Source organism: Berghia stephanieae, chromosome 1 (assembly GCF_034508935.2).
Source record: "Berghia stephanieae isolate SIO BIC M18660-M18661 chromosome 1, UCSD_Bste_1.3, whole genome shotgun sequence".
Lineage (NCBI taxonomy): Eukaryota > Metazoa > Mollusca > Gastropoda > Nudibranchia > Aeolidiidae > Berghia > Berghia stephanieae.
The window spans coordinates 15003703-15030291 of record NC_088360.1 but is presented as its reverse complement, the minus strand read 5'-3'; the positions used below and the strand labels follow the sequence as shown (position 1 = coordinate 15030291).

At 35.5% G+C, this 26589-nt stretch overlaps 2 protein-coding genes across 7 annotated transcripts in view; one reads left to right on the top strand and one right to left on the bottom strand.

The window, feature by feature from the left end:
- LOC144968786 (uncharacterized) lies at positions 1 to 22027 on the top strand. 6 transcript variants are annotated; one of them, XM_078907475.1, is made up of 3 exons: positions 6576 to 6750; positions 10201 to 10277; positions 18751 to 22027. In XM_078907475.1, exon 3 carries the CDS (start codon positions 18936 to 18938, stop codon positions 19695 to 19697), a length of 762 nt encoding a protein of 253 aa, XP_078763601.1. In that variant the 5' UTR covers positions 6576 to 6750; positions 10201 to 10277; positions 18751 to 18935; the 3' UTR covers positions 19698 to 22027. The 6 variants fall into 6 exon arrangements, with proteins under 6 accessions (XP_078763610.1, XP_078763630.1, XP_078763592.1 ...); XM_078907494.1 differs by having other exon boundaries at positions 6745 to 7502; XM_078907484.1 differs by lacking the exons at positions 6576 to 6750; positions 10201 to 10277 and adding an exon at positions 1 to 199.
- A 3433-nt stretch (positions 22028 to 25460) lies between these two features.
- Positions 25461 to 26589, bottom strand: part of LOC144968775 (O-acyltransferase like protein-like) — a 27455-nt gene continuing 26326 nt past the window's right edge. Inside the window, exon 20 of the mRNA XM_078907449.1 lies at positions 25461 to 26014. Within this exon, the coding sequence (XP_078763575.1) occupies positions 25904 to 26014 (111 nt within the window). The 3' untranslated portion in view covers positions 25461 to 25903. The remainder of the gene's footprint in view (positions 26015 to 26589) is intronic.

Below are 26589 nucleotides of genomic sequence, written 5' to 3'. Positions count from 1 at the left end.
GGTTAAATCGGTCTATTAACGAAATGACGATTTGGAACAATGAATCAGGGATTTATCGCTAGAGATCTATCCACTTTAAGTAATTAGACACAGCGGATTTGCCTCCATGTTGGATTGACTACAGATCGGTAATTCCTTGTTATGTTCGGGACATATGCCAACCACATACTGTTCCCTTCTCAGTTATAATGAAATGGAGGTAAGATATTTGTTGTTTTTTTTTTTATTATTAGTGGTTCGCCTATTTCTCTGGCCAAATTAGATATAATTTTGGCTTGTTTTAGGCAATTTGGTCCTCATTTATATTCGATATCTTGCTTTAAAGAAATGTAAACCATCCGGTTCAAGCCATTTATAAATTTACTACCTTTTATTCAGGCCAAATCTGAACATTTCTGATGAGTATTAATTTGTGTTTTACTTAGTCTATGCGCGTGTTTATATTTTTTCACGTTGCCACCTGACTTATAGAAACTTGATTCAATCTTGGTATTTTCTTTTTTTTAAAATCAAATAGAGGCCCGTTATTTACACAGCAGTAGCTGGTTAGAAATAGATATGTTTATTAACTGTCCAATACACCAATGATCTATCCGAAATGTAGGAAAGAATTGTTATTGTCTATTTCAAACATTGAAACGGTGAATAACTCTGGCTTTCGGAATCCCGTGACTGTAAAGGACTACAACGTCTAGGTTGAAGTGACATCAGACCTAGCACATCAAAGTAATACATTTTGGTTTAATAAATCATATCTCTCGCGGCTATGTGGTCTAGTGGTATGACACTCGCTTTCGGATCGGAAGGTCCTGAGTTCGAGCCTCGCTCGGCGCATAGTTGAGTCCTTGGAAAAGACTCTTTACTCACATTCTCTCACCGTACTCAGGTGTAAAATGAGTACCTGGCCGTTAACAGCGTTGTCTTTGTCCGAAAAATTGTAATATCGCCTAACAGGCGTCATGTCTCGTCCTATATGTTAAATGTTGCTGTTGACCAGGGACCCCTTGTAAAGCGCATTGAGCACGTTAAGTGGATATTGCGCTTTATAAATGCTCAATCTCTTAACTTGATTTCATATAAGGCAATTAACGCAATGCAACTAGGGCTTCATTTAGGCTTTATTACCATCCGTTTAATTGTCACATCAGTGAAAGAGTCCTTCATATACAGGAGGATAGATGAAGGAGTATAAAGTATAATTTAAAAGATAGTAATTACTGTCGTCAAAGGGTTAATTCAGATAATGATGAATGTGCTTTAAGCCAATAATCGATCCACATTTGAATCTCAAATCTCGTCCAAGTGTCAAGCCAAACGTGAATATGCTATAATTGATATTGGTGTAATGCAGGCTTGCATAGAGATTATGGAACGGCTAATGTATTTCTGGAATCAGATATTAATGGATTTCTTTGATGTAGTTTCGAAAGAAGAAATATGCACCTTTATCGACCTCTCTCTCTCTCTCTCTCTCTCTCTCTCTCTCTCTCTCTCTCTCTCTCTCTCCTTTCCTGTCCTCTCTCTCTCTCTTTCTCTCTCACTTTACTCCCGTCTCTCTTTATATCCCATCAATATTTTCACAACTATGCACCCTCTCTATCTAACCCAATTTAAATCAAATTATCACTACCATTTATAACTGCCTGTAATGTTGACACGCCTCAATACAAGGCTTATATCTAATCTCTTGCCCAGAGCAGCCCATCTATAGTTACAATTCGTACAATCACGAACAACAACATAACCTAGAAGACTAACTTAACATGAATCTTATTATTGAAAATTATATAAAACATAGATTTTTGCTTCCGTAGCCCTCATTTTCTATAAAATTATAGTACATGCAGGTAAAAGTAGAAAACGGTAAGGGCTGCCCGAAGCCCGTGATCGTAAAATACTAACGAAAGAGTGAAAATGGAAAGGCTTCATATGGGAACAAAACAGACAACGGACGTTTCGGGTACAAACCCTTCGTCAGCACAACAATACACAAATAAACGTGGAAAACAAATAAAATATAATTAAAAATAACTTATATCGTCTGTACTCAATGGTGGTTGCAGTATGAATGAAATGTTAGCGTGGCGTGGGTAGAGGATAGGGTGCCCCAGGGGGTGGTCTAATTGATAAGAAAAAAATTAGTACTACTCCTACTACTACTACTACTACTACTACTACTACTACTACTACTACTACTACTACTACTACTACTACTACTACTAATATGTCTTTTATCTTCCATTATTTTCTGGAAGGTTCTGTTCCCTGACGCTGACCTTTTCTTTTTGTTCCAATACGAAGCCTTTCCATTTTCACTCTTTCGTTAGTACATGCACGCATGATCTAATCTATCGTCCCTCAGACTCATTGGCCCATGGAGTCGGAGTTTATCCAGTCAATTCTTCAATTGCTTAATATACTTTGGATAGGACGTAAGTCTATCGCAAAGTACTATCCGCCAGATCTAACAGACCCAGCTACCCAATCACTGCTAGGTCGTAGCCATCGTTAGCTTATAGCCTGACACTGACCAAAAATGACGTCAAAAGGCAAGTCTTTGACCACAAAAGAAAACAAATTGTGAGTTGTATTCAACAGTTCAACTAATGGAATCACTTGTTTCCTTAAGCTATACTTACGACAACTCACTAGACGCCGCACAAACTAAAAATTGACGTCAAACTATAAGTCTTAGAGGGTTCTAGTGTCAGGCTATAAGTTAACGATGGCTACGGCTAGGTGGACAGGGAGGGGGGGGGGGGGCAGAAAAAAATATTGATTGCATCAGGAAATCGTTCTCGGTCTCTTTGTGCGTGAAGCGAGTGCTCTACCAACTGAGTTGTCGGGGTCCCCAATCAGATTTGTGCGCCTACTTGAAAAAAAAGGATTGGATATCAAAATAAAAAAGAGGACTGAAGACAATTTTTTCCGATCAACTGCTCACAGAATGTTCTATGTGTACGTGGTTTTCCCCAACTACATTAGTAGAAACTTATGGTTTATATTATAAAATTTCCGAAAGGAACTTTAATGAAAATGTTTAGAGAAGAAGAGTTAAGAGCTCTATATACCCCTCACTTTCTATCTATTCCTCACTATAATATTCCTCCTTACTTTTTAACACACCGCCAATATTTCTACAACTATACACCCTCTCTAAGACAGGAAAAAAAAACAAAAAAAAACAAGCAAACAAAAGGTGTTTTTACAATCAACTTTCCACAGAATGCTTTTGTGTGTAGATACGTGATTCGCCCCACCATTTGTTGAAAACTGTGATAATTTATATTATAACCTTTCTGAAATGAATGTTTAATGAAGGATTTTGAAAGTAAGAATCAAGATCCGAATACCCTGATGTATAATACAATATGAATTAATTTGTTGAAAGGATGGTTAAGACATTACAATATTTGTAAGAAGAAATGATTATGCATGCCAATGTTTGGAAGAAGAAATGATTATGCATGCCAATGTTTGTAAGAAGAAATGATTATGCATGCCAATGTTTGTAAGAAGAAATGATTATGCATGCCAATGTTTGGAAGAAGAAATGATTATGCATGCCAATGTTTGTAAGAAGAAATGATTATGCATGCCAATGTTTGGAAGAAGAAATGATTATGCATGCCAATGTTTGTAAGAAGAAATGATTATGCATGCCAATGTTTGTAAGAAGAAATGATTATGCATGCCAAGGTTTGTAAGAAGAAAGGGTTATGTATGACAGTGTTGGATGGAGAGAGGATAGGATAAGAAAATGTTTGAAAAAAAGAATGGTAAAGATATGAAGATATTTTAAAATGTAGGAAGAAGAAGGGTTTAGACATGAATTTGTTGAAGACATTGGGATTAATTCATGAATTAGGTGGATAACAAAGTGTTCAGATAAAAAAAAATACGAGAACAGAATGAGTTAAAATTTGAGCGATTTGAACGACAATGGCTTAAGATAAAAGAATGTGGGACGAAGAAAGGTTAGCGTGAATATGTTGCAAAACGAATGGTTGAGATATCAATTAATTTTACGATGTGAATTAATTGTTAAAAGAAATATGAACCTATGAAAACGTTGTGGAGAAGAAAGGTTTAGTTATGAAAATGTTTGAAGATTGTGAAGAGAAAAACAGTAGTAAGAAGACGGATAAAGACACTGAGGTCGAGATGACCTGGCGTAAGATTTCAGACAAGTCAAACAACAATGATCTGTAACTGATTTATTCAACAATTTAACAATAAACTTAGATGACGTCAATAGATCTCTCACACGCTACAATCTTCTTTGTTAGATACATTATCTGTTTGTTCTATTCGTGGTAAGCTGAACTGAATAAGACGGTATCGTAAAGATTTATGTGTCATGGAGAGGAAGACAAACAAAAACATTGCAATTATTTTACATAAGGAAGTAAATCACGTCTGATGGGAATTTAAAGTCAGGATGGCAACTTTAATTCGTGGTAAGATACTAAAAACTATATGTTGCTGTGTAAGGGTACAAAACGTTATGTTACAACTGCTTAAAAAGTATATTACTTTAAAAAATGTTTTTAAAAAAATACTATAGTAAAAGATCGAAATTCACTCGTCCGTCACTCTAAAGAAAGGGCAATGTAATTGCTTGATGTACACAACAATGGAATGTCTATGAATAAAGAAAAGTAAATTAACTAGTAATATTTTAGAATTGAACATAAGCTTTGCAAAGTATAGAAAAGAAGAAAGGGATGGCATTTTAAATGACAACTTTAATCAAAGTTTATGGCACCGAGTTTTGATAACAATTAATTATTCATCTGAAAAGCAATAATACACCTTTATAATAATGATATTGTAGCATCTACTTTACTGGAAACAACAAACAATGAAAGCAATGTGTAGTGAATTTTATAAATTTAATGAGTTCTCTCGTGTTTTCGTTATGTCTGATCTGGCGTGTAGAGTAGTCTTGCAGTCAGCAGTATGTGGTAAGTCTTCGTAGTTCGTAGGAAACGGAGATCGCCACAATATACTCTTATTGAGCTCACGGCATCCTCAATCATCAGTTCATCCCATTTCATTTCTCTTGTATTCGAGTACATTTTGAGACATCTGACAGGTGTAAGATGAGGCATGCATTTTCATTTCTGCAACGATTTAAAACGAGAAAAGGTAAGAGACTGCCGCAAAGCTCTAAAATCAGAAATGCAAAACACACGTCAGAAAGAATATAGTTTCCTTATAGGCCATGAAAAACCATATAATTCCTAATCAAATAATAATTAATAAACTATTCATCTCATATAAGGAGAACATCCGAGACAGTCAGATCTCAAGATAATGGAAGCAACAGTTTCTATTGTAGAATTATATCTAATATTTTAGTCTTTTCGTGTAACTTCCTTTACAGGTTAGATATCGCAAGCCGATTTGAATTAATCAATCCCAATAATAAACATTTCCCAATTATCCAAATCCTTAATCGACAAATTCCCAGAACACAAACTTATTACTTCCATACATCGTATATCTGCCAATATCCGTTAAATCCCCCACGCTTCAGTAGATGTTGTCCGTTAAGACACCACTGCAGTGCCGGTCAATGAAGAGATTAGGCAACCAAAACACCAGCAATAATAGACTCAAAACTCTGATTACAGTCTACCCTAGATTTCCATTGGCTTCCTCACACACACACACACGCACACACACACACACACACACACACACACAATTTTGGCGTGCAATGACAAAACTCCTTTTAATTATTCTAATAGGAAAATGTTTACTTCATATTATAGACAAATATTAAAATAACCCCAATAGTATTCTCTAAAAGACTTGAACGAGCCTTTTCCTCCTTTATGGTTGCCTCAGGTATGATATTTTCGACAAGTTAGTAGTTAACCTTAATCAATCGATTTATGACGTAGACAGTTCCCTGGCCAAAATCTTAAAAGGCGTTTTATTACCGCTTGATTTCAAAAGTCAATAAATGAAAAAGTTACCATAAACTATAATGCTGCAATCTTATAAAAAGGTTACAAAGTACCAGTTGCCTCTTTAATATTTATCTTGAACTTTCTCAATGTCGATTTTCAGCTTTCATTTACACTATAATAGAATAGCTATGTTTATTAATTTCCATGGTCAAGAAGACCCGTAATATATGCGGGTTGCAAGTTCACATCCTATCTTTTTCATGCGGAGAGCAATAAAAGTAATTCTACTTAAAGAGCTCGAATAAAGTGCAATTCGCATTGTTGTCGAAGCAGTGATATGGGTTTATAATCATTGCCATAAACTGGTAAACAAAAGCAGAAAATAACGTTTGAAATAAATATTTCGTCCTTTAAAAGATCCATTTAAAGAAATTATTGTCACAAGCATTTTCACAAGGTCCTGACTTTGACAAAAGTTAAGGCTTTATAAAGACGCGATCTTTAACGCTACTTTCCTAAATATAGTACAATGTGTTTCTGTTGGAAGAAATACCATTCCATCGATTTTTTTCTTTACTGCTCTTTCACGAAAACAGTTGCAAAAGAGCTAACCGGATTTCTCTGTTATCGTTAACTGTTGTTGCACTATCAATCATTACGCGAATGCCTGTTCTCTCCAACGGTACTTGAGTTTGATTGTAGGAACTAATGAGTGTTTTCAATAACTTGGATCGGATCGGTAAGCGGTCGGTTTTCCTTTGGTGGTGGAGACAGTGAAAGTTATCATAATATAGTTAAAGACATGGATATCAATGGATTGAAAGACTTGGTTTGTGATTTCTTTTTATGGAATGGATTGGATTTTAAATATCGATAAAAGAACCAATATGATTCGGAACTTATAATTGATTTGTTGATTGATTTATTTATTTGTTTTTTGTATTTATTCATTGACTGCTTAATTTATTTACTTATCTATTTATTTGTTTATTCTTATATTAACATATTTATTTATTTATCCATTCATTCGTTTATGTATGTATATATTTATCTATGTGTTATTTCATCATGCTATTGATTACCTCGCTTAATTTATCAAATTTTGTATTGGCTTGTAAGGTTGTTGCAGGCAGTTTTGGGAGGCCGGTGTGGAGGTGGTGGGCTGAGATGACCAATCTGATACGGCATCCTATAGTATCATGGGATAAGTCTGCAGTACTCAGAAAAAAACCAACACGTTTTTAAACAGTGGTCAGAAAACTCGTCATTCAAATATCGATTGATTTAAACGATCCTCATCTTGGGAAAAAATCTCAAACCTTGGACTTTAAAGAAATCTTCGCGAGTTCTCAGGTTTGTGAGTTTTTGCCTAGATGATGGGCCATTTAAATCGAACGATATTAGAAGGACGAGTCATAATTTTAATCAAGTGTTATCCAGAGTACGGCAGTTAAATGATTAAATATGTGTCTTCATTTGGGGACAGTGAGTACGTGTGTTAACCCTCAAGTATCATTTTGACTTAAGATGTAATTTCAATGATCCAGTTCATCCCGACCTGATAGCAGATAGACACAATGGGTAACATATATATATATATATATATATATATATATATATATATATATATATATATATATATATATACATATTATATATATATATATATATATATATATATATATATATATATATATATATAAGATTTGAGATGCGATATCTGGTCGAGAAAGGCCGATTTATACTTTTTGGTAATTTTCATAGAGAATGGTGTTATCTGTATTTATCTATTCTTTAAATAATAGCGTTAGGGGTCAGAATTGTTCCATACAGCCCATTTTAAATATTTGGCAATGAACACAGAATTGCTGGCAAATCTAAAAATATAAAAACTATTTTTTACATATTGATATGCGAGTAACTTGCAAACCTTTCTTAAATTAAGTTTTCAGGGGGGGAAGCGACCCTAAAGGGTCATTTTTTTATTTGATGAAATATCCTAAACTTCTATACACAGTCATAGTGTATATGTTTGGGAAGGATGATTGCATATCATTTTTTTCGAAAAAAGTTGCCCGTTGCTATGGGAACGACGCCATATTGGAAAATAAACAACACATCTTAAAAAGCCAAAGACTTTTTTGTTTATCAGCCGATTGCCATAATATTTAGGCCAGAGGTAGAAAAAAGGAAAATGAAAGGCTCCTGAAGCCCGATTTTTAATTTTTAAATTAGAAACTTTAAAAATTAAGTTCAAAGTTATTACTAGATTATTCCCCTTGAAAAAATTTACATAATTTCAAATTACTCATAATTTTTTTTTTTAAAGATCCGGCTCCTAGAGGACCTGCGTATTTGTATGACACTCATTTGTAGAAAGTTTGAAGAAAATTGGTTGAAAACTGAGGGAGGAGATAGGTTTTTAGTGACGAAAATTGCAGTTTTGAGAAAAACGCATTTAAAAGTAAAATTAACGAGTGTTTGCTATCCGTTGGATAGGACGCTAGTATATCCCAAAGTACTTTCAGACAGATTTTACAGACCCAGCAATTCAATGTCAGCTGAGCGGACAGGGAGGGGGGGGGGAGGTGACAACTCTCCACTCGCTCTCTGATTGGATTGTGACCACATGACATGATTAAGAACAAAGCGATTGGTTGTTGAAGATAGAGGAGAGTTTTTACTTTTCATTGATATGTTTTTGCCTTTACTTAGTTACAAAGACTACTTGATATTCTTTCATGAAATCAGTCCACTGAAACTAAAAATGGGCAGGATTTAACCATACTTTACCTTTACCGATGTTCCATGTCGGACACGACGTTGGAGATCATGGTTCGCCAGCTCTCTCTCTCTCTCTCTCATCTACGAGTTTCGCATATTGATTTATGGGGCTTCCTACGTACGCTGCGACATTTCCAAGCCAGCTTGTCCTTCTTCGTCCTCGACCACGCTTGCCTTCTATCTTTCCCTCTGCAATGGTCTTCTGTAGTGAGTCGTGCCTTCTGATGTGGCCGAAATATCCATACTACGTGTCACAAAATACGTTATTTTGAGTCGAAAATAACTGAAGATGAGGTTCTCATGCAATTTTTTATGCAGACAAATGGTCACATGACAACAGTCCACTAAAATCTAATTTTTGCAAACTGGGTCAAAATTCATCATTTTTAATGGCACTCCCCCCCCCCCTTAATTATATCATTCGTTGACTCAATCATTATTTATAAAATCTGCTAGAGAATAATGATCGGTCCTTGTATGTTGAGAATTGCCTTCTGGCTGTCCAGATTCATTTGCGCCAACCTACAGACTTACCGGACTGATTTGATCGTTGATGACTCAAAAGATTCGTCACGATCTATGTTAATTGCCACAACAAGCAGTACATTATTTAAAATAGACGAGTGCCTGTTCGCATAAACTTTATTTTCCCACTTATACTTTTGGAACAAAACAGAATACATATTAATTCAGTAACGCAAGGTGACAAGAGTTCATATTTATGGGGGGGTTCTGGCCTTTGTCCTGAGTCAGGACAAGGCGCAGCAGTTGCCTTGTTATGTGTTACGTCAAGAAATTACGTTTTGTCGTTTAAAAATGTTTTAAAATGTATCGGCGAAATGGCCGAGTGGTAAGGCATTGAACTTATACCAAAATGAGCCGAGTTCGATCTTAGATCCATTATTCGTTATATCATTGAGCAGCTGTGCAGCCGTTTGAGGGTACTTTACGGTGCTGTTCTGCGGCTCAAGCGTGGTTTTATCAGTCTTTTCTCGCAAAAGGTCCTATAATCTCCCCCAGGGTAAAATAAATATTATGGCCTTATTTCCATTTATCTATTATGTTTGATGCATTAGGAGGAGAGGGGAAGGTTCGATAGCTCGGCAGAGCACTTGCCTCATACGCAAAAGAGATCAATTCATACGGAGATCAATTCCGAATGAAGTCGAGATATTTTCTGACCCTCCCCTCCCTCCCCCCTCTCCCTGTCCGCTCAGCTGTCGTTGAATTTCTGGGTCTGTAAAATCTGTCTGAAAGTACTTTGGGATATACTAGCGTCCTATCCAACGGATAGCAAACACTTCCTATTGTCCGTTTCATGCTATAGAAACCGAGATAAACGCCGACTCCACGGGCCTTATGGTTCTGAAGCTTATTTTACTTTTGCATGCAAAGCTGGAAGTCCTACATTTCTATTTGTGACCGTTAATTGTTTACATGTGACAAAATATTCTTTCATTTAAAACCAATGTCCATTTCTTGTTTCTTTTCTAAGAACCTGCTCAGTACAACAATAACATTGGGCACACCAGGAAAGCAGTTAAATTATACAAAAACAATGTGTTTGCTGAGGTAATGCAATAATAGATTTAAAATATCACTTTATTATGGTCATATATATTATATTGAAAAGCGGTTTTCCAAAACTCCCTTACTCCGTTTTTCCCATTTTGAGATATTAAGGAATATTTCCCCAAAAATGTCTCATTCGGTCTATTATTTTATCATATTTAAACTTCAATTTGACACAAATCTATGGAAATTCTTGTGTAAACTGATGCTTAAAATTTGATTTACGTTTCAATTTAACTCATGGATGTAAAATCTCAGAAAGTAGGAAAATCGACTTAACGAGTTTTGGAAAACCAATCATATATATATATATATATATATATATATATATATATATATATATATATATATATATATAATATATATCGTCGAGGATTCTATATATAATAAATATACAAAGTACCAGCCATATCCAGGACACTCAAGTAAACCGGAATGTTATGTAATTACATTTATTATACTTCTGTAATGACGTCATTGGCACGCACTGATCAGGAAATTGTTTTGCAATATAATCAGAAGTACATTCTGAGGGCGAGGTGGCCGAGTGGTAAAGGTATTACACTGTAACTCGAGTGGGGGCGCGCGTCAGGCACTTTTGTATATGTGTGTGTGTGTGTTTTTTTTTTTTTTTGTTTGTTTATTTTTTTGTTTTTTTGTTTTTTGTTTTTTTTTTGGTCTGTTTGTTTGTTTTTACCTTGGGCAAAAATCTTAATCCCGAATTGCTCACTTTGAAGAATAAGGGTGATTCTTGTTGACATCGGGCGTTTCTTTGATTATCTTTTACTTTCTTGGAATCCCTAGGCGACGGCATCTAGCGATGCTATTCGGTTGGCGTAGTTTTTTACAACAGTAGTGGTATAATACATGTTGTATGGTTTAGATTCATAAATCGCTCGCTGTCGACCTTTCATCGTATATATACACATAAACACAAAACACACACGCACATACATATGTGGCGAAGAAAGTTGTTAGAGAACCTGGAGAATTAATACAGTCAAGTTTATGGATATAATATAGTGAAATAATGAACCATATATAATATGAATAGTGTTCAACTGTTAGCAAATCCTCAAAAGAGAGAATAGGCTGCAAATATAATGAAAGTTACAAATTGTATTTATCTAATCAAAGGTATTACACGCCGATGGATCATCAGGAAAGATTGTAAACATTTTCCTTAAGTTGGGACACATCAGGTAAAGTAGGGTTTCCACAATGTCTTCCCCTGATTTCAAAATCTCTATAACAGTTGTAGATCTTTACATCTGGTTTTCACCATCTTGTGAGAAAAAGTCATAATTTTTTGCCTATTAAGTCATCCACCAAAGTTAGTAAAATGAACATAAAACTTAAAAGACTTCATTTTTTTTCTCCCTCTATTTCGGAATCGTAACTAACAGTGCGTCTAAATTCTTTTTAAGTATTGCGATTGTATGAAACCAAATCGCCATAAGTTGCTCAAAATATGTTTTATAGATAAGTTTGGTAGACCATTATTCTAAAAACAGTCTTTTAAAAGTAAACAAACAAAGATACGGGTATTCTAAATTTGCTGAGACACAAAGTGAATGTTTGGTATTGGCAGGTGTAGAAAAGAATTACATCTTTCTTTACTGTGCTAACGATAACTGTAACTGTCTATTTGGATATGCTAGAATTTTATGCTGCATACCATCATCATGAACATCAACCACAGTAAGATGGTGTTCCTCCACCTTAGAGACAGACAGTTTGCAAATGTCTAAAGCATACGTTTTCAGACAGATGGATTGGGAGACATGGACTCGATTACCTGGCTGCCTGAGTCACAGGACCTTTCTCTTGTATAACTTTTACCTATGTGGCTACATTAAAGATATTCAGCTCCCATACCGTATGTTGGTGCGCTTACTATGAAAAAAAAAGATCTGTTATTGAATCTACCACGCCACAAAAGCTACAAAAGTGACGGAAGAAGTCGATGATAGGCTGAATTTGGTAACCATGGAAGCCTCACTGAGGCACATTGAATAAAAGATAATTGTAAACAAAATGTAAAACATTAATGTCCTAAGTTTGTGAGTTTATGCCAAGTTGAGGGTCATTTAAATTGGTCGATATTTGAAGGACACGTTTTCTAGCCAAGTCTTTTTAACGTGAGTTTTTCCAGATCACGGCAGTTAACTGGTTACATAGGTTCTTGGATACGAGTCATGGCACAGGTTTTAGAACCACTGAAATAGTAGATACGTGATAATTTTTAAAGTTATCTTCTCCTCTTCTTTTCTCCTCCTCCTCCTCCTCCTCCTCCTCCTCCTCCTCCTCCTCCTCCTCCTCCTTCTCCTCCTCCCCCTCTTTCGTCGTCGTCGTCGTCTTCTTCTTCTTCTTCTTCTTCTTCTTCTTCTTCTTCTTCTTCTTCTTCTTCTTCTTCTTCTTCTTCTTCTTCTTCTTCTTCTTCTTCTTCTTTTTCTTCTTGTTCTTGTTCTTCTTCTTCTTCTTCTTCTTCTTCTTCTTCTTCTTCTTCTTCTTCTTCTTCTTCTTCTTCTTCTTCTTCTTCTTCTTCTTCTTCTTCTTCTTCTTCTTCTTCTTCTTCTTCTTTTATAAATGGACCGTGTCGACTACTTCTTTTATTGCAGACACACATTAATTATACTTCTTTATCACGTTTCTGAGGTGCCACACAAGTCACAATCAGATGTCTCCGTTTCTGGAATTCATGGACTACTTTACATAACAAACAAGTTACACGGTCGGAGTGAATTGTTTTACTTCCGGTTTCCGGCAATTGGTTAGATGCGAGCCGACAGAAAAGAAGGCCCTGGCTAGATTACTCAATGTCTGTGTACCAACCTATAAATAGTCACAATGCCCTATTGTAAAATCTTGACTCACACTTATATCGATGATCAACTACTTTTCATTTCAATACAATGAACGTTCACCTTGATTATTAGATTTATAAGACGTTTAGCGATACACGGTGTACACAATCTCAAACAAGCCTTAGCTTTTCTCTGCTATTAATAATTGTCAAACATATTTTGCACTTCGTCAGATAACATAGACCCCATGATATTTATAGATAAATCATATTTGCAGGCGTCGTAAATTGTAGTTTTTTTCTAACAACAGAGGAATGTTTATTTGATTTCATGATAAGCCTTCAACCATTCTTATTTCATAAAAGAATGCAGAACACTTATCGACATGGACAATGAGATAAATTTCACTTTAGCCTCAATCAACTCTTTTGCTTCAAACAGCGATAAAATCAAGCGACCATTTTTTTTGGATTAAATAATTGTTGACATCTTGAGAGTCATCTTAAATCACCAATAATATATGAAGTTAAAATGAATTGACTAAAATGTAAAATGATTTTTTTTTGGTATGAAAGTTACTGATAAGTAGTGCGGGGCGGTCCTTGGCAAGCTTAAGGACCACGGTCCTACGGTCCCTGGGAAATGAAAACCGCAAGGACCGGTCCTTTTCGACATTGAACATTCCTGAGAGACTGTTGGAAGTTCGAACCGTTTTGACCTTTGGGACCGTGGGACCGCCACGCACTAATGAAAACCGTGGTCTACAGGAGTAAAACACACGGAGTAGTCACACTCATTTCAAATTGTAACCTAATTAGAGAAGAGGGGTGATGCCTTCTTTATTTGCTCACCGTACTTCATTGTTACTTCGATAATTTAGCGTGAATAAAATTTGAAATTTATCCCCATTAACGGAGATAATGGAATCGCCCAAGGCGTTGATCGAGTTGTTCGTGGCGTTGATACACACACGCAACTCCTAACCCCCCCCCCCTTCCCCCCCACACACACATTAGAGGGCAGCGAGCATTGAAGAGTAAGAGAGAGACGTGTGAAGTTATAATAAGAGGGGGTGGATGCGGTAATAAGTAATAAGTGGGGTCGATGGTGACTTTTCGCCAGATCTAACAAACCCAGCTACCCATTCACTGCTGAGTAGACAGGGATTCAGAAAAAACTCGACTGCACCCGGGATCGATCTCTGGCCCTTTGCGTATAAAGAGAGTGCTCTATCAACTGAGCTATCGGGGTCCCCAAATATTCTATTGGACTTTTTAAAAATACAGACGTTATAACTAGGTTTTTTGGAAGGAAGAAACTAATGAAACTCATATTATTTGATTAGTTAAAACACCAAACGAAATTTTAATATTATTGTATTATTTTAAATGACAACAATGCGATAGAAAGGAGTGGTGACTTGCTACTTGCTAGGTTCGAGACACACACACACACACACACACACACAAACACAAACACACACATCTTTAGTAGTCACATGCATTTCAAACAATAACCCATTAGAGAAGAGGGGTCATGCCTTCATCATAGATCATTGTCATTGCGATCATTATGGTGTAGTAAATTTTGAAATTTACCCCGTATAATGGAATCGTCCAAGGCGTGCGCCTCCTGTTCCCCCCATCTCACACACGAAAGGGCGGTTTGCGGAGTGGAGGGACGTGGTCGTCTGCCTCTATGGTCGTCTGTGTCGTTTAGTGTATGGCAAAGGGGGGTGGGTGCGATTAATTAAGTGGGATGGGTGGTGATTGGTGGAAGATAGGCAAAGAACCGAGGCAACGAATCGCGGGGAAGTCGTAAGGCGCGAGACCGTTGAAAGGTGATAAGAAGTGAGGACCGCCGCCGGTCTTCCACTATGGGACCGATCCCCGGTTCACAGCTAAAAGACCGTGGGACCGGTCCCAAGGACCGGTCCTCAGCGCGGCACTACTGATAAGCCACCTGCTTTTGGTCTCTCCAGATATCCGCTTTATCTCTGAAGTAACAATAAACACGAAAATGGTAGTGGGTTGGGGAGTCAAAAGGAAAATATCAAAGAGGAATCTGACATGCGCGACCCCCTCCCACCTTCCCCCTGTGAATGCAGTGTACAGAGGTTTATTCTTTTTAATATTGCAAACCAACTCTGATATTCGTTGTTGTGAAATAATTTTTACGTATAAAAAATGAGGCAGTCTGTAACCATCGTAAAACTCACAGCCTGGCACAGACCAACCCCCCCCCCCCCCAAAAAAAAAAAAAAAACAAGAAAAACCCCCCCAAAAAACAAGGAAACGATCATCGGAAGAAAACAATTCAGTTGTAATCATTATATAACATTATAACAATGACAAAATAATAATAATAATAATAATAATAATAATAATAATAATAATAATAATAATAATAATAATAATAATAATAATAATAATAATAATAATAATGACATTTATATTGCGCTTCACCCCGTGGTCACAGGCTTTACAGTGATATAAAACAAAACATATTACTGGAAGACAATTAGTGGAGATGAAAAAGTGATACGAATTCATTTTAACAACTAAACTGATAATAGTTTAGCAACTTATGATGTAAAAATATAAAACTTTAAGCGAAATTTGAAAGTTGCCACGAATCCGAGGACACATGTGTGATAGGAGCGAGTTCCAAAAATGGGGGGGGGGGGGTGAAAATTGAAAGGATTGCTCACCAATTTTACGCAAGGTCTTAGGTATGACAAAGATTGATCGGTCATTGCTTGACCTCAAGTTTTTATTGGGGACATAAATGTTTAGAAGGTCTTTAATATATTATGAGGGACTGTTGGTGCTCAAGGAGAACGGTACAAATCGTATAGGCAACTTCTTTCTCCACAGGAAGTCAATGTAACTCACAGAGAAGGAGAGTTGCCAAAGAGTATTTGTGTTTATTGAGCAACCTGAAGTTTACACATTTTGTCTTTAGCTAAATTCGTCCATAGGAAGTTACAATAGTCCAAATTGGATAAAACAAGGGAACTAATCAAAAGTTCTGCTATAAGCTTTGGTATTAAATGGCGAATTTTGCTTACTATTTAAATTCCCTATGTACATAGAGTGTATAGTGTTATTCATATGGCTTGTTATGGAAAAATCTTTATTAATGATGACGCCAATGTTTTTTATCATTTTGCTTGATTCGAAAATTATATTGCACTGTTTTTGAGAGTAATCGCTGATTTATTTGTCTGTTTAAGGACACTCTCCCTTCCACACATCAAGATCTCAGGTTTATTATTGTTTAGTTTTAACTAGTTTTTGTACATTTAATATTTAATATCGTTAAAACAGCTCGAACGTCATTGTTTTACGAATTGTAAAATACTATAAAGGGTACTGAATCATAAATTTGTGTATCATCTGCATAAAAATTATAACTCAGATTGAATCTGGATATCTGATATAACTAGAAAGAATATCACTAGAATATCACTAGAAAGAGGCTGCTTATATACAGTGAAAAGGCCAGGGCCAAGAACAGAGCCTTGTGGCACTCCAAAATTTAGTAAAACCTGCGCTGACTGAACACCATTATTGACCACGACAATCTGCCATCGATCCTGTAAATATGATGTAAACCATTGAAGGGCAATTCCTTTGACGCGGTACGCATTTTCTAATCTTCTTAACAAAATGTCATGAACAATGGTATCGAAAGCAGCTGAAACTGAAAGGGAATCATTTGTTTCATTGGGAACTACTAATGACAACTCACCAGGCGGTGCAAAAACCTAACAATGACGATAATGCTAATCTTTGTGTCAGACAACTATATCTAAGTTAACGAAGGCTACGGATAGACCCAAAGCTTTTATTACATGGCCTAAAACAAGGCCTTTTGACGTTATTTTTAGGTTAATGCTCCGCCTAATGAGTTATCGTTAGTAGTATTCAAGGAATCTAAATGATCCCATTTGTTGAACCAATGAATACAACTCACGATTTCTTTGCTAATGTGGTCGTATACATAACTTATTGGTCAGTGTCAGGCTATGATTATACAAAGGCTACGGTAGACAAAAAGTGACGTCACAATACAAGACGACGGTCATCAAACGTTAAACAAAAGTAAATATGGAGTTGTTGTTAGAGGTACCCAATGAAAATTATAAGCCATGATTCGGCTGGTTGGGCTATTGCATACAACTCACACTTAACTTTCTCTATGTGGTCATTGTCTTATGACAAATTTTTTTGTAAGTTTTAGGCTATGAGTTCACGAAGTCTACAGTTAGACTCCTTGGGCCTTATGGCTCTGAAAGAATAATATAATATTTGATCGCTCTCTGAATTAGGTTCCATTCTATAATCGACTGGAAATCTCAATAGCTCAGTTGGTAGAGCACTCGCATAATATGCAAAGGGACCGAAATGGATTCGGGGTAAGTCTAGATTTTTTTCTGACCACTTGTCCACCAAACAGTTATTTAGTAGCTGGTCTGTCAGATTTGGTGGATAGTATTAATTTTGAGATAGATCCATGTCTTATGGAAAAAGTCACCAGTAATTTTTTTTTGTCTTTTTTACGCTATAGAAACTCCGGTAAACTTCGGCCCCATGGGCCTTATGGCTCTGAGGGACTTCTATAATAGACTTATTAAAAGCCAAGGGTGCCTGGAAAGATATTTTTAAAATTTAAAGAGTAAATGAGGCTGTTTTGAGGGCCGTTTCATTAAAGCTTCGACACAAAATCAAATGAATATTTAGCTACAAATGGATTTAGTTTTCACCAGGTTATATGCTTTGAATAATGATGAACATGTCAGAAACTAAGGGTCTGACACTAAACTAATAAACGGAATGGTCACTCAACGTGTGGAATAAGTATGGACAGTTTGAACTTAGTCCACATGTTTCTTTACTGTGAGAGGTCATACTTGCTGAATATTCCATGCTTAACCTCTCTCTTTTGTGGACAGTTGTCATTATTTAGCATGACGAAAATAGTGATGGAGCCAAATTACTTTTATAATTCAATTAATCCATTATTATTGATATCGTTTTATGTCGACAGCAACCTTTGGCACGGCTTGAACTGTGAATCACGCACACACACACACACACGCACACACACACACGCACACACACACACACGCACGCAAGCACACACACACACACATACTAGCACCCCCCCCCCCCATTTATATATATATATATATATATATATATATATATATATATATATATATAACGAAGATGACGTCATTCATTTATTTGTTATTGTTTTTTGCCATCCATGTTTGTGAGTAATTCGCACAGCATATATGTATATATCCAATGGAGGAAATCTTATTATTTCTGCTATGATTTTTTCAAGAATGATTATTTCTGCTTTATCTCACTATCTCGTACCTTTTTTATACTTTTCTCTTTCTTCAGTTCTTGTTCCATTTTATTCATTTTAAAGGAATGAATACCACATTTTAGTCGCTATCAAATGATTAAATAAATATTGGCCATTTGGTTGTTACGAACTCTGTTTTTCAAGAACAAACCTACACTAGATACATTTTGAACTGTGATTGTATCACGCCATTACTTAAGCTATCTTTTTAAAAAGAAATTGCTCTTATTACCATACTCTTATTGAGTTTCTATATTTTGAATCCCTTATTTTTCTATTTCCAGATGTCATTTCATCGTCATGACTTGAAAATTTCTGCCGGAAATAAATTCATCTTTTGAAGATGTCCATTCCTACGAACCTGAACATTGAAATCATATAAACTTTCTTAATCGTCTTTCTCTCTTGGATTTTATTCCATTGGATATTCTCTACACATCTGTGACGTCACAATAATTCAACAACAGTCATGGGTGACATGACAGGGCTCCCCACGCTAAGCGACCAGAGACTCATCATGCTACAAAAACAATCCCGACGCATGAGAAAATCCATTACAATTCTCAACGATAAACTCAAAGCACGACAAAAAAAGATCGACAGATATGTAGACAAACACAAAGCAAGCGATGAGTATCGGAGGTGGCAAAACACACTTCCATACAAGGGAAATCTCGCCGAAATTCGCGGACTCCAAAAATGTTTGCGAAGAAGACGTGAATCGTCTACACTTGAACCTGAATCCACTCCACGAAATGGAATTTATGACGGACTGTCCTTGGACTCAATGAAAGCGGAAGTGGAGGCAGTGATTCAGGAGAAAAACCCACGGGAAAGGAGACTTAGAAAAGTTGAGAAATTCAAAAACGACGGATTTCGAGACGGAAGGATCGTGGACTACGATGAGTCGATGGAGAAATTCTCGGAAATGATCATGAATCGGCCGAAAGGAATTCTTAGGCGTGAGACATGTATACAAGGAATGAGGGACCGACCTCTATCTGCCCTTGACCTTTTGAGTCGTAACGCAAGTCCTGCTACATACGATACAAGTAGTAGCCCTCCACCAGACAGTCCGCCTCAGTTCCGTCTTCCTCCAATCCAGGCACGTCGACAGACGATTGCCAACACCAGTATTATCACGCAAGCTCGCAGACGCAACTTCGACGTCAAGTCGGAAGGAAGCGTTGGGTCTATGAAAAGGTCAATGTCATTTGCCATCGCTAGATGAAAAGTTGGGATGTCAGTTCATCGTTATAAAAATCAAGGATATTTGAAATAGTAAATGTGACATATCTGTTCGATCTGGCATTACATCGGAATGAACTAAATGAAATCAATATGATCAGAATAGTGATGTCAAAAAAGGGTTTCAATCTCATTGAAAGTGTAACAAAGATACTAAGGTTTAACAGAATTAATTAGCATGAAGTAATAACATTTCAACTAATCGGTTGTGAAACTGTCTCAACTCGTCACCTAATGAAAACAAGTGCCAAATACTTAGAGGAAACGTTTATCAGTCATTGAAGTTTATATCGTAGGGAGGAAAAATGTAAAATAATTAATCATCTTCTTATTTTCAAAAAAATTTTACATTAAATTTTACTCAGGAAATATTCTTAACTCACTCAACCATAACAACGACTATATCCGTAGTTTACCCGGGTTACCTTTACCCCATGCCCATTTATTACATTTTTCTGAGACAAGTTATAGGCGTAGTATCAAAGTTAATGTTTTTAGGTTTTACATGTTAGTGGTAGTTGAAAACTATCTCTGTACATGCTCATTTGTAATACATTTTCTTTTAATTTGAAAAGTAGCAAAATCTCTAGGATTGAGTGAGTTAAAGAGCATCTCGTATGCATTTCCTCGATATTTACGGAGACAAAGGAGAGACGGAGAGGGTAAATAAGAGGAACAAATTCTTTTCTCTCTCGTCCCCCACTTATCTTAAGATTTTTTAGTGTCTTTTTAGTATAACCCTAGAACTCTTTCAGTCTTCTCTTCTCAAGAGGGTGTGTGTGTGTGTGTGTGTGTGTGTGTGTGTGTGTTTGTTTGTGTGTTAGTGAGAGAGAGAGAGTACAGAGAAGAAAATGTCTATTGAATTCACTCTGTATGATGCATTTCCTCTTTGCGTATGTTATAGTTATCATATAATGTAATAGCAAGTGTAACTAAATTACAAATTGACATATTTATGGACAATAATTATCTATTATTATCACCATTATTATCATCAAATTAAAATCTTGTCAGACACCGATAGGAAAAGACAAACCCGAGTTGTTTTGACAACAATAAGAGTTCTCGTCAAATTACAGGAAATGGGACAACTTATTCTTCAGGAAAGATACAGTCTATCTGCCGACAAAATGAGCGTTGGCAACGTGTGGACATCAACATCAACATCCACTCATCCAGCGTTGGCAACCTGTGGACATCAACATCAACATCCACTCATCCAAACACGAAAAATCATTATCGTTATTCTTCAGATACTTCTTTTATCCCAGGTCAATGAATGTTGACTATGAACATTTACTGGAACCACGACTCCTGATTTAAATACAATGTATACAAATGTTGACAGTTTTCTAAATAAGAGGATTAAATTAGACATTCTAATTGACCAGATATGTCCAAAAGTCATATGTATTACAGAATTGATGCCTAAACAGTACGTTGATATCAATATCGATTTAGAATTTTCAATTAAGGGCAATGATTATAATATATTTCTTTAATGTGCAACCTCACAGAGGAGTTGTAACATTCACTTTAGACAAGCTTAGTGCTCACGAATTTACCTTTACTTAAACGGTAGTAGAAAGTATTTGGTGCACATTTTGTACAATAATCTAACATTCTTTAATAGGTAATTTCTATAGTAATTACAATTTAAATAAATTACATTTCATAGGACTATTTTAAAAATAACGCATTGACACTTTGCCAAAATCAGTAGTCTGTCATAAGACCTTGTCCAGATTATGGAAATAGTATTTGAAGTCCCTTATTTAAGCGACAGTCTAGTAACATTGAGAACGTACAAAGACGTACACAGACGTACGAAGACGGGCTACTAGACTTTTGCCTGATATTCGACATCTATCTTATTTAAGTAACTAAATTTGCCTTCACTGAAATATCGTAGTATAAGAGGTGGTCTTATTCATATATATATAGTCTCGTGCATGCATCTTACAATATGGATTATAATGATCTTTTTAAATTAGTCGCATGTAACAAATGCAAGGGGAGATAAGTTTAAGATAATATTTGTTGAAAGATGTAATTCGTCTATAAGGAAACATATCCTAATTCAAAGAACTGTGACAATTTGGAATAATCTAAAGTTTGAGACAAAAAAATTAATTCAATTACATTTTTTAAGAATGCCATTGATAAAGAACTTACCCACATAATATCTGATTTTGATGAATAATGTAACATGACATGGATATTATTACACTTTGTATATCAATTATTTGAAACTCTCGAATGTATAAAGTTGTACATGCCAAATAAATGTAAATAGAAATAATTATACCACAATTTTTGCCTTTGACACTTTATTATGTATTAGATATTTAATACTCAATATCATCAATTAACATTGAATGTTGTTTTAGATATATAATGTTGATAACATGTATCTAAGCATGCAAGATACGCAGAGCATTAAAGGTCTTTAGAACATATTATCTCTTAAACGATACGATATGCAGAAGAAGAAGATGAAGAAGAAGAAGAAGAAGAAGAAGAAGAAGAAGGAGGAGGAGGAGGAGGAGGAGGAGATTTCGTACTTCCTGCGATGTTTTGGTGTTGAGATTATCATGGTGGTTTGAAATTGTTTATTTCTGTGTCCGCGTGCGGATGTGAGTTCATTTCTTTTGTTCAGTATAGCCATGTTTGGTTGGGTGATAATGTAAAATTTCTCTTCGAAGCAGATTGGATAATTTGGTAGATGTTGAGTATGACTGTGCTCTCGAGATAGTTTTCCATGTAATATTATGTTGCATATTGTTTCTTTTAGGTTTCAGATATATTCACTCAGTGTGGTAGAGTGTCTTTTATGTACGTTTTTGAATAACGATTTGTCCAGTTTATATCTGGGTTTAAAGGAGCATTATGTGAGACTGATGGACAACTTAGTAAACAACGTTTTGTGTTAAGCAAGGACATTTTATGGTCATGTTGTCTGGGTTCTGCTATTGCATTTTTTCTGAAGATATGATATGATATTTTGGATGTTCGGCACGCAGGAGTATTATATATTCATGGTATTTTTGTTCATTATGGGGTACAAAACATGGTCTTGTCGTTAGCATTTTTGTAGCAGGATGAATATTTATTTGCCGATGGAGGTTGCCATGTTTTTACTTCTTTTGTATTTTATTGAGTGAATTGGTCTATATTCTTCCTTTTTTCATATTTCAGTGTATATTTGTAACCACATTTTTAAGTGCGTCTGTGTAAGGTGGCGTTGCCTCGTTGTATATTTCGCTGTTTGTGGAGTTATTGGATAGTCATTTTTAATGCCCTATGGAATGTTGTTGATTATAGATGGAGGATGATTGCTTTCGTTATGGATGTACAATGGGTTGTTGTTAGGTTTTGAGAATAGTTGGTATGTACCTTTGATTAGATTGATTGCTATATCCAGGAAATCAAATATCTTTTTGTTAACTTCGATTGTAATTGTTAAGTCGTTGCTGTTGAAGATGCTGCATATTTTTTTCGTTACCATTTCTGTTTGTCTAGTTTTTGTTGTTGCATAATGCGAGCCCGGCATCTCTGTAGAGTCCAATTTTTATGTCAAGATTTAGACGTTGTAAGAGTAAGTATAATCCTACGAGCTCCATGTCTCTGCTCCATTATAACTCCCCATCGTGACATCAAAGTTGTCTTTACAGAGATGACGGGCTCCCATTATGCAACAAAATAGTTCATTTGGCTTCAGGCCTTATTATACGTAGGTTCAGGCTATTGTCGATTGCACCCAATCGAATGACGCTGGCCTCGAATCAGACACTTATTATTATATAAATGTCAAACCTCATTGACTTCATTACCTTCCTATGATATTTCACCGATTAAAAGGTATCGATTCTGCCAAAGGTCAAAAATATAAATGGGGGAATGCTGAAACTTAGAGGATAAAACGAAAACTTGATGCGCAGAGAATCGATGGAAAACTTGTTAGACACGTCGCCCATCTGGGCTAAAGGCATCGTTAAAAATACAAAAATAATGGACATGTTATTGTTTTGCCTGGAAGCCAACTCCAGAAACACTTGGGGCGTTTATCAATAATTGTGTTATGATGATAAACTTTTAAAACAATCGCCTGAGATTTTATCTAATTGGAGTTTCACACTTACCTCAATAGTTAAATTTTAATAAGCAGACAAATTAACCTTTGATTGGTCAATATAATAATTATATCAAAGTAAGGTTTATACACTACTCCTTCTACAAGAAAAAATTAAATCCTTTGCAATACAATTAGTCAATAAAAAATTAAGGAAGTACGAAAAGAGTAATAATCCTGGAATTGTCCTGATAGCGGATATGTTGTTGTTGTAAGACGTTTGTGCGTGAAATAAATTGTAAGATGGACAGCAGCTTCTAGTGATCTCATTCCACACTATTATGACGGTCAGTCGCTAAAATGAGGGTAATTTTAATGTCTAAATCTTCTTATTTCAGCCGAAATTTTATTTCCAGTAGTTGTAAGTAGGACATTTTTGAGTATTTATCTCCCGCTTTCTACAAAACATAAAATGATGTGCTAATTTACACACGAGGCGGTCGATTGAAGGGCACACGTGCTGTTGTATTTTCAAATATGGATGCAAACATTTTGTTACATAATTTTTGCAGGTCAACATCAGTTACACATGGCTGTCATCCAAGGTGATTGGTGTTATTGGTTTTGGCGTGGAATGGGAACTTCTCTTGCTTGTTTAGAGTATCTTTTTCATTCAACCATCCTATTCACTCAAAAATAGAAAAAGTCAAATTTGTTAGGCACTCACTCATCGACATTGACAAGGTGGCGTGTGGATCATATCCGACGACGAGGTATGCGGGAAGGGTTTGCTTTTTCCCAATGAATATCTGTCACAGCGTATGTAATAGATTTTTAGAAAAGTTTTGAACACGAAGACATTTTCCTTGATAAACACAATAAGTTCAATTTTATTTTATAAATAGGCTGTCGCCAATATTATTTAATGGCAACATATAATGTGTGTGGGAAGGGAAAAGTGGTGAAATAGTCCATCACAACATAATGATGATGCTGCTACTAGATGTAGTTTTAGTAGTGGTTTTAGTTGTAGTAGTAGAAGTAGTAGTAGTAGTAGTAGTAGTAGTAGTAGTAGTAGTAGTAGTAGTAGTAGTAGTAGTAGTAGTAGTAGTAGAAGAAGAAGAAGTAGTAGTAGTAGTAGTAGTAGTAGTAGTAGTAGTAGTAGTAGTAGTAGTAGTAGAAGTAGTAGTAGTAGTAGTAGTAGTAGTAGTAGTAGTAGTAGTAGTAGTAGTATAGTCGAAGTAGTAGTAGTAGAAGTAGTAGTAGTAATGATTTATAATAATAATATTAATGATAATAATAATAATAATAATAATAATAATAATAATATAATAATAATAATAATAATAATAATAATAATAATAATAATAATAATGATGATGATGATGTTGATGATGATGACGATGATGATGATGATGATAATGATGATGATGATGATGATGATGATGATGATGATGATGATGATGATGATGATGATGAATGATGAGCTGATGATGATGATTGATAATGATAATAATAATAATAATAATAATAATAATTATTATTATTATTATTATTATTAGTAGTAGTAGTATTATTATTATTACTATTATTATTATTATTATTATTATTATTATTATTATTAATTATTATTATTATTATTATTATTATTATTATTATTATAAATGACAATTATTTACGATTTCCATGACCAAACATTAAAAAACGCTTTACGGATAGCGAATCAAGTTACAAACACGAGAAATAAGCAATAGAGAAGTATCCAAGTGCTCAATAGGAAACAAAAGTGTATGTCAAATAACTGGTTCCAATCTCATTGGAAGTGTTAAAACCACTCATCAGGAAGACTGATAACAGGCTTTATGTAAACGATCTTCTCATTTCAGAGTGATAGCATCTTAATTTCTAGTCTAAATATATGATTGTCGTCAATAAAAGTCCCATAATCTTTAGAATCTGCCGATACGATTATAGTTATGCCACCTTATGATTAAAGATATAACACATTCATTATCAGTCCTCCGAAGGACTGGTTACATAAACACTTCTAAGGATTTTGGAACAGGAAAAATAGAAGGTGTGACGTCACGACTTTTCTTCCCAATTCGCTTTTTCCATTATTGTCCAAGGAAAACTTTTTCCAGTGCAAGCATCGGGGACTGCACCGTGACTGTCAGGAGGTATCCAACAGCATACGCCATCACAAAGTATCCAATGAAGGTATAAGACTGAAAGAAGGTCAAATATGTCGAGTTTATTTCACCCTTTCTTGGCCTATCTATAAATCTATAGGTAGAATGAAGTTGATGTCACTCGGGTCTTTGTTTATTGTTTTTTTCCATCCACATTTATGAGTAATTCTCACTAAACTGTATTATCCAGACTATAAAAGTTCATGGTTACACATAGTTTTGTGTGTTGATCCGTTATACTTCCGGATGGCAATGTTGTGAGCTTCTTAGCCAAGCGCATACTATCTATAGAGTCACTCAATTTCTGACATTCAGCACACCAACTAATTGATCGGCAAGTATAAATTTGATTAATCTAGCATCGCATTCACAAAAGTTTCTTTCGAGCTTTCATTATTACCGAGATGTATTGCCCTTTAACCAATTAATAGTTGTACGATGGAAAGACACATAATTAAAAATTTGACCAGAAAACTCGTCCTTCCTTCAAATATCGGTCGATTAGTCTGAGAGTCTTTGCCAAGATGAGGGTCATTTAAATTGATCGATATTTGAAGGACGAGTTTTCTGGCCAAATTTTTAAATGCCTGTCTTTCGAGAGTATGCCAGTC

What these genes read in the sequence shown, in the direction of transcription:
- LOC144968786 (XM_078907484.1), top strand. Translation starts at nt 18,936, where the DNA reads ATGGGTGACATGACAGGGCTCCCCACGCTAAGCGACCAGAGACTCATC.